Source organism: Malaclemys terrapin, chromosome 2, assembly GCF_027887155.1.
Source record: "Malaclemys terrapin pileata isolate rMalTer1 chromosome 2, rMalTer1.hap1, whole genome shotgun sequence".
Lineage (NCBI taxonomy): Eukaryota > Metazoa > Chordata > Testudines > Emydidae > Malaclemys > Malaclemys terrapin.
This window is the reverse complement of record NC_071506.1, coordinates 48674991-48687163: the sequence shown is the minus strand read 5'-3', so window position 1 is coordinate 48687163 and position 12173 is coordinate 48674991. Positions and strand designations below refer to the sequence as shown.

At 41.3% G+C, this 12173-nt stretch overlaps 1 protein-coding gene across 8 annotated transcripts in view; it reads left to right on the top strand.

The window, feature by feature from the left end:
• Positions 1 to 1077: 1077 nt before the first annotated feature.
• LOC128832310 (carbonic anhydrase 13-like) overlaps positions 1078 to 12173 on the top strand; it is a 32353-nt gene continuing 21257 nt past the window's right edge. For 2 of the 8 annotated variants that reach the window (XM_054019587.1, XM_054019584.1), the window contains exons 1-4: positions 1103 to 1179; positions 1478 to 1558; positions 2743 to 2797; positions 11945 to 12142. In XM_054019587.1, the coding sequence (XP_053875562.1) occupies positions 1535 to 1558; positions 2743 to 2797; positions 11945 to 12142 (277 nt within the window). In that variant the 5' untranslated portion in view covers positions 1103 to 1179; positions 1478 to 1534. Of the gene's footprint in view, positions 1222 to 1477; positions 1559 to 2742; positions 2798 to 7104; positions 7168 to 11944; positions 12143 to 12173 lie in introns of all 8 variants that reach the window. The other 6 variants (XM_054019582.1, XM_054019581.1, XM_054019583.1 and 3 more) reach the window with 6 other exon arrangements.

The following is a 12173-nucleotide window of genomic DNA, read 5'->3' as shown; positions in this document are numbered from 1 at the left end:
ATACCAAGACAGACACAGCTTCACACACACACTCACACACACAAAATAGATAATGTGTTAAAAGCAAACAAACACCTTACCTGCTCCCCTATAAAACAATCAGTTTTTTCCCCCCACAGGCCTGGAAAGGAAGAAAGAAAGAGATTATTTCTATTGTTAAATACTTGGGACATACTCAGCTACTCTGATGATGAGGGTCATAAAATGCATAGACATTTACAAGGCCTTTTCCTGTATGGTATAACTTAGGTGTTTTCTTGATTCTTTCTCTTGCTTTTGAGGGGAGAGGCTTTGAATCCTTTAACTGACATGAAGTCAGTTTGCTGCACATCCTGTACTATTTAAAGCCCACTCCTGCAATTGGAGCTGTGCAGGCAGACCCCTGCACCTGCCTGGATCCAGTTGCAGGACTGGGGCTTATCTAGATGCAGGGCTGGCTCCAGGCACCACCCTGGCAAGCAGGTGCTTGGGGCGGCCACTCCGGAGAGGGGCAGAACATCCAGCTATTCGGCGGCAATTCAGCAGACGGTCCCTCACTCCCGCTCGGAGTGAAGGATATCCCACCAAATTGCCGCCGCAGATCGCGATCGCGGCTTTTTTTTTTTTTTTGGCTACTTGGGGCGGCCAAAACCCTGGAGCCGGCCCTGTCTAGATGCATGGGTGAGGAGCCTAATGCTCCAGGATGCTGAGCACTATCAGGTGCCACTTACCCCCCTGCAATATTGGACAGCAAGCAAACATCCTTTGTTAAAAATGTCACTATTAATAAACAGCTCAGATGGGAACAGCAAAGTTTGGGTCCAGATCTGAACTCTTCACAGTCTTGGCCTTTTTCAGGTCCAAGGTTTGTGTTCAGGCCCATCCCTGATGAATAGGAACACAAATGATCCCATCAGCGGTTGGAATCACAGTCCTGGCTGTTGCTACTCGAGCAATGTTACCTCCTTTAGGTGACTCCGCGCTGGAGGGGGCCAGGTCCCCCAGCTGGCGGAAGGTGGGAATTACAAGCGGCGCCTAGCCGCTCCCGGCGCTCAACCAGACTTTATCAGCCTCTGGGCGCCGCCTGCCTCCTTCAGAGCGCCCTGTGTCTTGCTCAGTCCAGCCAGACGTTCTGCTCCTCTCGCCAGCAAGCAGGGACGTGGGTGGCCATGCTGCACTGGGGATACGACGAGCACAACGGTGAGGGGGGACAGCTCCTGGGAGGCAGGGGGGTGAGCCCAGGTGAGAGAAGCCAACCTTGGCTCGGCAGCAGCAGGGGTTGCCCCAGCGTTTGCTCCAACTTTTCGCCCTCTACAGTGAGGGGGCTGCCCGCAGGAGGTTGAGCGCGGGCGCTGGGAGCTGTAAGGGACGAGGCTGCTGTTGAGAGCAGGGGAAATTTGGTGCCTGCGCTGAGTTGTCAGGTTGAACAGCTTTTCCCCGCTGGAGCTGGTACTGCCCCAGTAATGGTCCTTGGGTCGTTCTCTCTTCTGGTTATTAGCACCGACTTGAGCAAGCAGGTGTCACGCTAGGGAGCCCCTGCAGGAGGCAACTCAACATGGGAGAGTTTCTTTCACTCCAGGTGAGTGAGGTAGATCCTGCCCATTTCCCCAGAGGGGACATCCTGGTGCCAGGCAGTGTCAACACTGCAGCACAACCTTTGGGTCAAAGATTAGGTTTTGAAGTGGACTTAGGCAGGTTATTTTTTTTCTTAGCACAGCCAAATAGTTCACCATTAGAACATTTTTGCTCTTGAGAGATAAGGGGTTTATCCTCGGATAAGAAATATTGTCCTATTATCAAGCTCTGTAATAGCTGTTAGTGGAAATAGACCAACCGGCTTTAATTAGAATAGTTCTTCATGCTAATGGCAATGTGTTTGCACTTGGAAGTATATATTTATCAGCTAAATGGTAAACAATTTAATAACTATTCTATAGGAATTTGATTCCCCCTCCTTTTATTTTTGCAGTATTAATTTTTGTTTTCTCCTATTTAGCACTGCTAAAAGAGTGTTTGTAAAAGAAATGTTAGTTCCTCACAGCCTGCTTTTTGCTTCTACATCTATCAACCAGTCAATCAATCATATTTGTAATGAGCGTGGTACCAAAGCACCAAAATTCTAAGAGCCAGAATCTGCCATCTTTACTGGAGTTAAGTGATGCCTTACTCTCTGAATATCTCCACTAAAATCAATGGGGCTACTTGTGGAGGAGGCATAGCAGAATATGGCCCTATATTATAAAAAGAAAAAACTACCTTGTACACTGATTCAGTGACAGTAACTGTTTCTTTCATATAAGAAGAGTTATCCAGATGATGCACTGCCAGATTGTGAGTGGCTGCTGGTCATCAAAAGTAGATACAGAGACAGTGAAAATGTATTTGCGCTCTTAGAGGACTTAAAACTTTAAAAATGACTTTGGCAGCTATCGTGTTTGTAAGAGAGTTTAGCTGGATGGAGTATAACTCAAAGGAATATGCAGCAGGTTGAGCTGCATCTGTAGATAAATTACAGAACATTGCAAGTTGAAGAGCTGTGTTTTAGTGTATACTCTGATCTATGAGAACGGTGTATTGGTTAATGGCTAAGTAATATAATTGTTCCTACAAAACTATTCAAGCATGTTCCTGTTAGAATGATGCTTGTTTAATTTGCATATGGACAGTCAACATCAGCTGTATTTTGAAATGGTTGAGTTAATTGTAGCTATTGTATTAAGGAATTTCTTACTGACTTCAGCTAAGTTCTGCTCTGTTACACAGATGTCAATTCCAAATACTTCCATTGAAGTCAGAGATACTCAGGATTTACACCTTTGTAAGTAAGAGCAGAATGTGACCTATTTCTGTTCACCACTGGTGAGTTGGCAAGTGATTTTTTTTTCAACATTTTCAGATTTCCCTCAATCTTCTCATTCTTTTTTGAACTCTCAGGATTGATTTATTTGTTCTTAGTGTTGGGGGGTGATTTTCCTCTCATCTATAATGGCAAATGACTTCAGTGGAGTTGCTCCTGATTGACGCAAGTGTGAGTGAAAGGAGAATTCAAGATTTTGTTTTCAGTGAGTTCATGAAGAGAGGCAGCCCTAATAAAATAAATAAAACTTAAAAATCCTGAAATTGTTTCATTGCTACACAGGTAACCAAATGAGAAATGTGAACGTGTAGCTATATGGTGACTATGTCTTTTATAGATTGGGAGTCAGGAGGAATAGCTATGCAAGTCTCTGCCTTCTTTCTCTACCTCTCTCTGTTTTCACTGCACTTGTGGGGATATACTTTTCAGAATGGTTGGGTGATGTGGCAATGTGGCAATGTTGAAATGATCAGATTTGTTCTCTATTGTTATACATTATACTCTATCCTGTCCCTCTCCCCTCCCCCAAATTGAATAATGTATGACAACTCCTCCTTTATGGAGGCTGAAACCTAAAAAACAAGAATTCTGGGCCCCACCTGCAAGGTCCAGATAAGATACCCTTCCTCTCCTTCTTCTCCACCCTCCCAGCTTCTGGGAAAGGGGAGGGTGTTGGAATGTCTATCAGTTTTCTGTCCCTGGACCCTATGGAGGCCCCAATCTCTCATATCAGGCTCTGCTTGATGACTGATAAACTTGAAACTCTACACACCCCTTAACCCCACCAATATTCTCTCTCTTCTCCCCCTTGAGAGCCCCCAGCTGTTGCTAGACAGACAGATCTTCATTAGTCAATCTGTGGAAGTGGTATCTGCTCTCTACTCCTCCCTAGCAACATTTCTGTTTAGTTCCTCATCTTTTTGATTCTCCATTGCCTGTCTCTGCTCTTGCTCAGAGCTTTGCCGAGCAGCAGAAGTATGAAATTGATGTGATTCTTGACAGTTTCACTGCTCTACATGATTCTGAGTATGTTCTATAAACTACCTAGTTTTAATTTCATTCTGCCAATGCAGTTGTGTCTTCCTGATTCTGCAGGGAGACAGCTTTTTAGTGTCTTTGCTGCTCTTCAAATAGCAGGGTGCTGCTGCTTGGCAAAGCTGCTATTTGAAGAGCAGCAAAGATACTAAAGCTGTCTCCCTGCAGATTCAGGAAGGTAAAACTGCAATGCTTTACATTCAGTTCACATTTTGGATGTTATCTTTGCAACCATAAAGATGAAAGCTTTTTTTTTTTAAAAAATGAAAGTTTATGTTTGCACAAATTGATGGTTTAGGTGCCACCTGCCAGGAAAAGCTTTCTGCTTATCACTGTTAAGAGAGCAAGTGAATTTTTTCAAGCATTACACTGTATTTGTGTGTGTATGTCCCAGTGTATAAATAGATAGATATTGAGATGCACTATGCTCACTGGTATGCTATATAGCTATAGATATACACTATATTCCCTGGTTCCAACTGGATGAAATGGTCAATGCAGATTGTCCAATGCATTTATGTCACCAATACTAAGAGTGTTACTTTGTCACCACACTAATCTTTGCTTTGTTCTTATAAGTGCTCCTATTTCACATGATGTAGGCATCTGATATTAATATAGGGAGGCACAGTAGTGGCACTTGGAGAACTGGCTGCCATGTGGAATAGGGCTCGGTCCTGTAAGGTGCTTAGCACCTCCTATGAAGAGATGGGTGCTCTCAGCACTTGACAGGATTGGCCCCTTAATGACAAATGGGGAATGGTTACCTTTACCATGCTATTTCTCTAATAAGGAATTTGAAAAATGCATGTATGTGTACTGTGTATGACTGTAAAGAAAGTTATAAAGCTGTTGCAGCTATTTTAGGATTAAAGTCTTTTTGTGGTCACTGATAAAAATTAAACTGTTGTGGATAAAGTAATAAGAATGTTTGAGTTTCTCAGGGCATACCTCTGCCCCCATAGGTAGGTTAATTTCAGTGTCTGGTTTGAGAAGTACACGCTGAACTCTGCATTTCTAACTTTTATTTTATTTAGCGCTAGCATTCTTGTGAAACAATATTTTCTTAGAGCACTGTGATGTGCTAGTGACCTTAACTTCAATTTAAGTTTTTTGTGTGGGATAAATCCATGCTATAGTTGCTCTTTACAAATAATCAAAGATGTAATCCAACAACAAACCAACAACCTTACTCTGTATAAAAGAAGCCAGTCCACAAACTGAATATCCTCAACTCAGCTCCTGCAAAACACCAATTCATGTCTACAAATATAAATCTACACCCTCACCTGAATCCTGCCCCCAAAATGCATATAGTATCTCTGATAGTCAGGTCCCAAGATATTTAGGGTTTTATAGGTGAACGCCACTACTTTTAACGCCACCTGAAAATCAGCAGGCAGCCAGAGGAGATTTTGGAGCACTGGTATCATGTGCTCATCATGACAAGCTGCATCTCTTAACACAGGCATGGCTGTCCTCTTCATGAGCTTCAGTTTCCAAGTTGATACAGGGTGTAGCCCTATGTGGAGCGGATTGCAATAGCCTAATCTTGAAGTGACAAACATATGGGTGACGTAAAGTGAGCTTTGCAAGCACGATAAAGGAATGCAATCTTCAGATGGAGGGAAAAACATCCTGGTCACTGTTGCTATATAATCATTTAACAGTCCCTGGGATTCTTAACAAAATACTTTCTGGGATCTCTTTGGCAGGGCTTATCTACACTTACAGTGCTGCACCGGTGCAGCTGCACTGCTGTAGCACTTAGAGAAGATGCTAGCTACGCCAACGTGAGAGCGTCTCTCACTGCTGTAGTTAATCCTCCTCCTCGAGAGGCAGTAGCTATGTCAATGGGAGAAGCCCATCCGTTGACATAGCACTGTCTACACTGGGGATTAGGTTGGTATAACTGTGTCACTTGGGGTGCAGATTTTCCACACCCCTGAGCGACATAGTTATACCAACATAAGTTCCTTGTGTAGACCAAGACCAAGCCTCAGAAGATAATGAAATAACTGCAAGGCAGACCCATCTACTTGCACTCAGATCTGCATGGTTTTGAAGGTATCTGATAGATCCATTAACATCATCATGGACACCTGCGATGAATTCCTGGCCCCAGTGAAGTCAATGGGAGTTTGACACTTACTTCAATAGAGACAGGATATCACCTCATATTTTTTTTACATTGGTAAGAGATCAGTGACCAATGCTAGTAGTGCAGTCCCATTACAGTAACAAGGTCTGAAGTCAGATTGACAAGAGTCAAGAAGATCTGAGTCCTCCTCATTACAACCTTATCCATAAACTTAACCAAAAATGGAAAATTAGATACTGTGCAATATCTGGCCAGACTGTCAGTGTCAAGTGATAGTTTCTTGAGCCACTGCTACACATTTTTCCTTTAGAGCACTCAACATTTGGCCGTTCCTTAAGTATAGACGATTTCCACTAACAAAGGATACAGTATTTTCCTGATGACCGTCACCAGAAAGAAAAGGCATGAGTCCAAAGAACAGGTTTTGGAGCAAAGTTCTCTTAGTATATCCAGAAATGTAAGGAAATAAATTAGTATATCCGTTACAGATTACTTTGAGTTTCTTAGGCAAGTCATGTGGGCATATTGTGAAAGTGTGTATCGACTTTCCTTTAAGGAAGTGCATTCAACATTAGAATGGGGGAAGCAAACAACATCTTCCTGGCACAATGGAGGCATATAGGTCACAGATCAAATTCTGCAGTGATTAACAATCCATTAAATCCCATTGATTTTAAATAGGGTTTCACAGAATGTAGGTCAGCACTGAATTTGGCCATAATGTATAAATAAGAAAAGTTAAAGACTAAAACATTTTGACCTTCTGGCCAGATTCACTGAAAAGCCAAAGTTTATGGTTGCTTTGTGTCACTAGAGTGATGCAAAGCAGCTGAAGCAAACAAGTGAATCTGACCCTCTTGACTTATGAAAAGTAGAAAAGCAGATGCTCATCTCTGTTACATATTTCTGCAATTTCTTTTTTAAACCAAAGTAAACTTTTGGGTGCACAGCTAGCTAATGCCTTGTACTGGTCCATGTATTTTATGTACCAAAACAGTTTCCAACCAGACTTGCAGAATCAGGCCTTTTCATATATTCTAAAGCCAAAAGGGACCACTGTGACATCTATTCGGGCCTCCTGCAAAGTCCAGGCCATAGGATTTACCTGAAATAATTCCTTTTTGAACTACAGCCTATCTTTTAGAAAAGCATCCAATCTTGATTGCCAGTGATGGAGAGTCCAACACAATCTTTGGTGAGTTGTTCCAAAAATGTATGCCTTATTTCCAAGCTGAATGTGTCTAGCTTCAACTTTCAGCCATTGGATTTTGTTTTATATTTGTCTGCTAGATTAAAGAGCCAATTATCAAATTTCTATTCCCCATAATGTACCTACAGATTGTGAACTAGTCACCCCTTAACCTTTCTTTGTTAAGCTAAATAGATTGCGCTCCTGTCACTACAGGACATAGTTTTCCAATCTCTCAAACATTTTCATGGCTCTTCTCTGAACTCTCTCTAATTTATCAACATCGTTCTTGAATTGTGGACACCAGAACTGGACACAGTTTTCCAGTAGTGCTTGCAAAGTGCCAAATACAGAGGTAATATGACCTCCCTACACCTACTTTATCTGTCACAAGTCCAGAGAAGATAAAATTGTCTTTGTTACAATAATTCACAAGAAAATTCTCTCCCACTTAAGGATGAAGTAGTTGTCAGTAATAATTTCAAAATAAATTATTAATCTGGTTTTGTTGTGTTTTAGGTTTTCGATTACAAACTATTTAGTGGTGGTTACAAATTGTTAACATTAGATTGGTAACATTAGGTTTTTTGGCTGTCAACTTATGACTTTAAAATAGTTGCGTTTGAAGTAAAAAGCTATGATGACTTCTTGATCTGCCATTTCAAGCTAGTAAGATGTGTATTGTAAATTCTGCTATTTAGTTAATAGATTTTGAGATTCCATCTTAGTAACTAAAAATTACCCTCGGACAAATCCCAGACCGAAAGTCTCTACCTCTATGCTGTGTGCAGTCAGCCTTTTATCTGACATATAAATTATTGCTCTTCTCTGAGACCTATTCTGTGCATTTTCCCTTTGTTGTTTAGGAGAGCTGTACTCTCTTTATGGAAGTGATTAGAGGAGAAAGTGCTTTCTAAAACTGCTTTCCTAAAACTCAAGTAAGCTTTTTTGGACACACTGAGGGCTTGTCAACCTTGGCAATTAACAGCACTGCAACTTTCTTGCTCAGGAGTGTGAAAAAACACCCCCCCTAAGCGCGGGTGTAAAGCAGCACTGTAAAGCACCAGTGTAAACAGTGCCCCAGCGCTAGGAGCTACGTCCCTCATTGAGGTGGGTTTTTTAGAGCGCTGGGAGAGCTCTGTGCCGCGACCACACAAGGCATGTTAAAGTGCTGCTTTAGCTCTGCCAGTGTAGACTTGCCCTGACATGACACATTGATGCTATTTTAGGGCCTATGAGGTACTGAGTACCAAGCACTCCATTTGAAATCAATGAATGTGAAAGGTACTCAACACCTCTCAGATTTAGGCCATTAGTTGTAAAGCACTGAATGTGCTAGGGGAAGATGGAGCCAAAATGGATGAGGAAAGGGCACAGCTAGTTTGAATAATGGAGACAAGCAAGCCTGGTGTGAATGAAGCTGACGTTTCAAGAGTATTTAATAGCATCCCTAGAATGAATTTAGCAGTGTAATAGTGGGCTAACATTGTGATACTGGTACATTTCTAGTACTGAGGAGACAAGTCAATTGCACTTTTATCAGAGGATAATAGTAGTGCCAACACAAGTTACCATGGGCTAGGTTCTCATATTTCCTTACTCCTTGAGTAATCCCATTGAAATCTATTTGCACAGTGAGACAACTACTCAGCATCTGATTTACCATTGCTTCTAATATTGTTCCTGCTTTTAATTTATACCCTGAAATCTATATAGCCAGATTCTGATACTCTGACTCATACTAAGTACTAATGGGGCTACTCAAAAAAACAAATATCAGAAGCTGGCCCTACATAGCTAACTCCTCACCAATAAATTTTGCTCAATATCAAGAATATCTCTTTTGTGTCTCCTTAAAAGTGATAACCCTACACTCAGTTCGGTATATCTCTTGTACTATTGTTTTCTGATTATCACAGATTTATACCAAAATTCTTTATTTTGCCTGTCATTATTTTCTAACCTTTTATGAACAAAATAATATGGAAATTCATTCAGTCTTACAAAGAAAGCACAAATTATTGTTGTTATTATTATTATACATATGGAAAGCCAGGGAATATGTAGACCAGATAGCCAAGGTTATTGAGACAAATCAGTAGAACTTGTTTAAATACATCAAAAGTCAAATGCCCATATCTGAGTCCACCAGATCAACAAGAGCTAGAAGAATCATTCAAAGCAGCATTTGTTTCTAGTCTGTAAGAGAAATAGTTTTGTTTGTTTTTTATTGGGATGCATGAAGATGTTACTAAAGGAAAGACAATTCAGAATGATGAGCTTGACATTTAGTTATGAATATGTGAGAATCATGGTTAGTCTTATTATACACAGGAATGAACTCCGTGGTCCAGACCCAGCTCCTGGGAACATACTGTCTCCTGCACGCATGAATCTGCCCCTACTGATAAACCATTTTGTTGTCTTAATGGAATGTTGCTGCCATGGCAGGTCTTGATGACTGAAGGAAGGAGGGTGTTTTTAGTAGTTAGGGCCAGTCTTGAAGAGAACGTTAATTACTGGGACAGAGATCTCATACTGGACTCTGTATTCAATAGGCAACCAGTGCAGAGAGTGTATCGTAACCTGTGTTATTAAATAGACGGGCTGCTGCATTTTATACCAGGTGGAACTTGTTCAGTATGTGTGGTTTTATTCCTGAATGTAATTAGTTTGGGAAGAATTATATTTTTATCACTGAATGTTAGTAAATGTCACACACACAAACTGATGAAAAAATATTTGTATCCATAATAATTGAAATTTACAGATAGGCACAGTAAGAAAAATGCTGATTGAGAATTTATTTGATTTAAGGATGTTTACTTTGTATATTTTTACATGTGATGTTAACCCCTTCCTCACCCCACAGTTTTATGCAACTGTGAAAATTTAAATAAATAAAAATGGAAAAAGCTTAAAAATAAACATTGATAGTATCCATCAAAATTATATAACATCAAATTCTGTTAAGCCTATGTATAACAAATTGTAATAATCAAAAGGTTATAAATGACTGGATTATTGTGCCCTAATTCTGAGAGTGACAGGATGGGATATAAACTTCTGGTCCTTATTCTTTGTTTGTGTGGGTCCCCCCGCCCCCCCAATCTCTGTTTGGGTTTATGGTAGCACTGAGGAGACCTAAAGGACCCCAAGCACAGACAGACTTAACAATTTTGAAAGCAGATGCCCTTAATAATGGGAGAAGGAGGAGGTTATAGAGGAAACAAATTCCTCAAAATTATTTCCTCTTCTTAGTGGCATCCTCTTAGTCTTGCTGGATTCATTTTTAGCCATTTGCACTCCTTCCATATGCGGATTTTGGCTAAACACTGAGCATGCTGAGAGATGGTGCTGTTTACATTTGTCATAAAGGAGATATAGAGCGAGGTGTCATCTGTATACTGTTGACACCTCAACCTATTTGGCCTCACCATCTCATCCATTGGCTCCTTCCTGAATAAAATGGAGGCCGGGGCGAGAAGGGGGAAAGGACTGATCCTTATGGAACTCCACTTGTGTGGGCTCTAAAGATGGAGATACAATTGTCCAGAATGCCCCTGAAGTCTGAGTTGAGCCATTTCAAGGAACCTCCATCCACCTCTGCGGCTAGTGGGACAGGAGAATTTGATCAGTGATAACAAATGCTGGAGAAGTGTCCTGCAGGATCAGAATGGAAGTACTTAACTTGTCTATGCACAAACCCCAGCATCCCTGTGACAGGTTGGGTCACAGAGACCCCCTTGGGACTGCCATCTGATATGCTGAGACTACCTCTGAGCCCGTTTCCCCTGCCAGCTGGGGACCCCAGAACCCTGTCTTGTTGAGCCAGACATGCTACTCTGTTGCAACACAGACCCAGGGTCTGAACCACGCCCCCAAAGCTGCAGACTTAACTGAAAACGGCTTAAGAAGTGCTCCTGTCTCTAGCACCCAGACACCCAGCTCCCAATGGGATCCAAACCTGTTTTACTCTGTATAAAGCTTATACAGTGTAAACTCATAAATGGTCCGCCCTCTATAATACTGATAGAGAGATATGCACAGCTGTAGCATATTTTTTATAAAATTATATGGAGTGCAATGTCACAATCCCCACATGAAAATTCTGTGCAGAAGCCCTCTGCCTCTCTTGGCATCCCCCTATTTTATGACAGTGTAGATCCATTGGGGCCACACTGTCAGAGCTTCTGCCTCCAGGGATACAATGAAGAGGGGGCCTTGGGGAAAGAAAATGTACTGAGGTCTAGATGAGACACTGTGTTGGATTAAAGCAAGATCTTTGGTGGCCTGAAAATTCAGTTGAAGCTCACAGTACGCCGGAGGCAAGACACTGGACTGGAAGGAAAACTTGTTAGATATTGGTGTTGCTCAGATGAAGAGTTAAGTATCTCTGAGCTTCCTGAATGTACGGGTGCCTGCTGCATTCCGACTGGCTAGAAATACCTGGGAAGAGGCAAAAAGTGCCAAACTAATGTTCTAATTTGTGTTTGATCAATTAGACTGGAGAAGGATCTGTGATGAGACCAAAGAGCTGTCTGATGACCCAGCAGAGACAGCTGTATAATATATTGAATTCCATTCTTTGGTGAATCTTTCTGTTTTTAATTTAAAATAAATAGATACAATTAATTAAGATAATCCAGGTGAGTTCTTGTGATTGATTTTCTCATTTGTCAATTCCTTTTTTCTATGAAAATAGCAAACACAGTATAATTAATTAATTAATTTTAAACACCTTCTCTCCCCTTCTTCCTCACTTTCTTCTAATGAATTTTAGGGCCTGCTCACTGGAAAGAGGTTTTCCCTGTTGCTAATGGAGACCGTCAGTCCCCCATTGACATCCAAACTGAAGAAACCAAATATGACCCCGCTCTACCTCCTATTAACCCTAACTATGATCCAACTTCTGCTAAAGTCATCCTCAACAATGGACACTCCACAAGTGTAGAATTTGATGACACAGAAAATAAATCAGGTTTGTTTCTGTTCATATTTAATTGTACTTT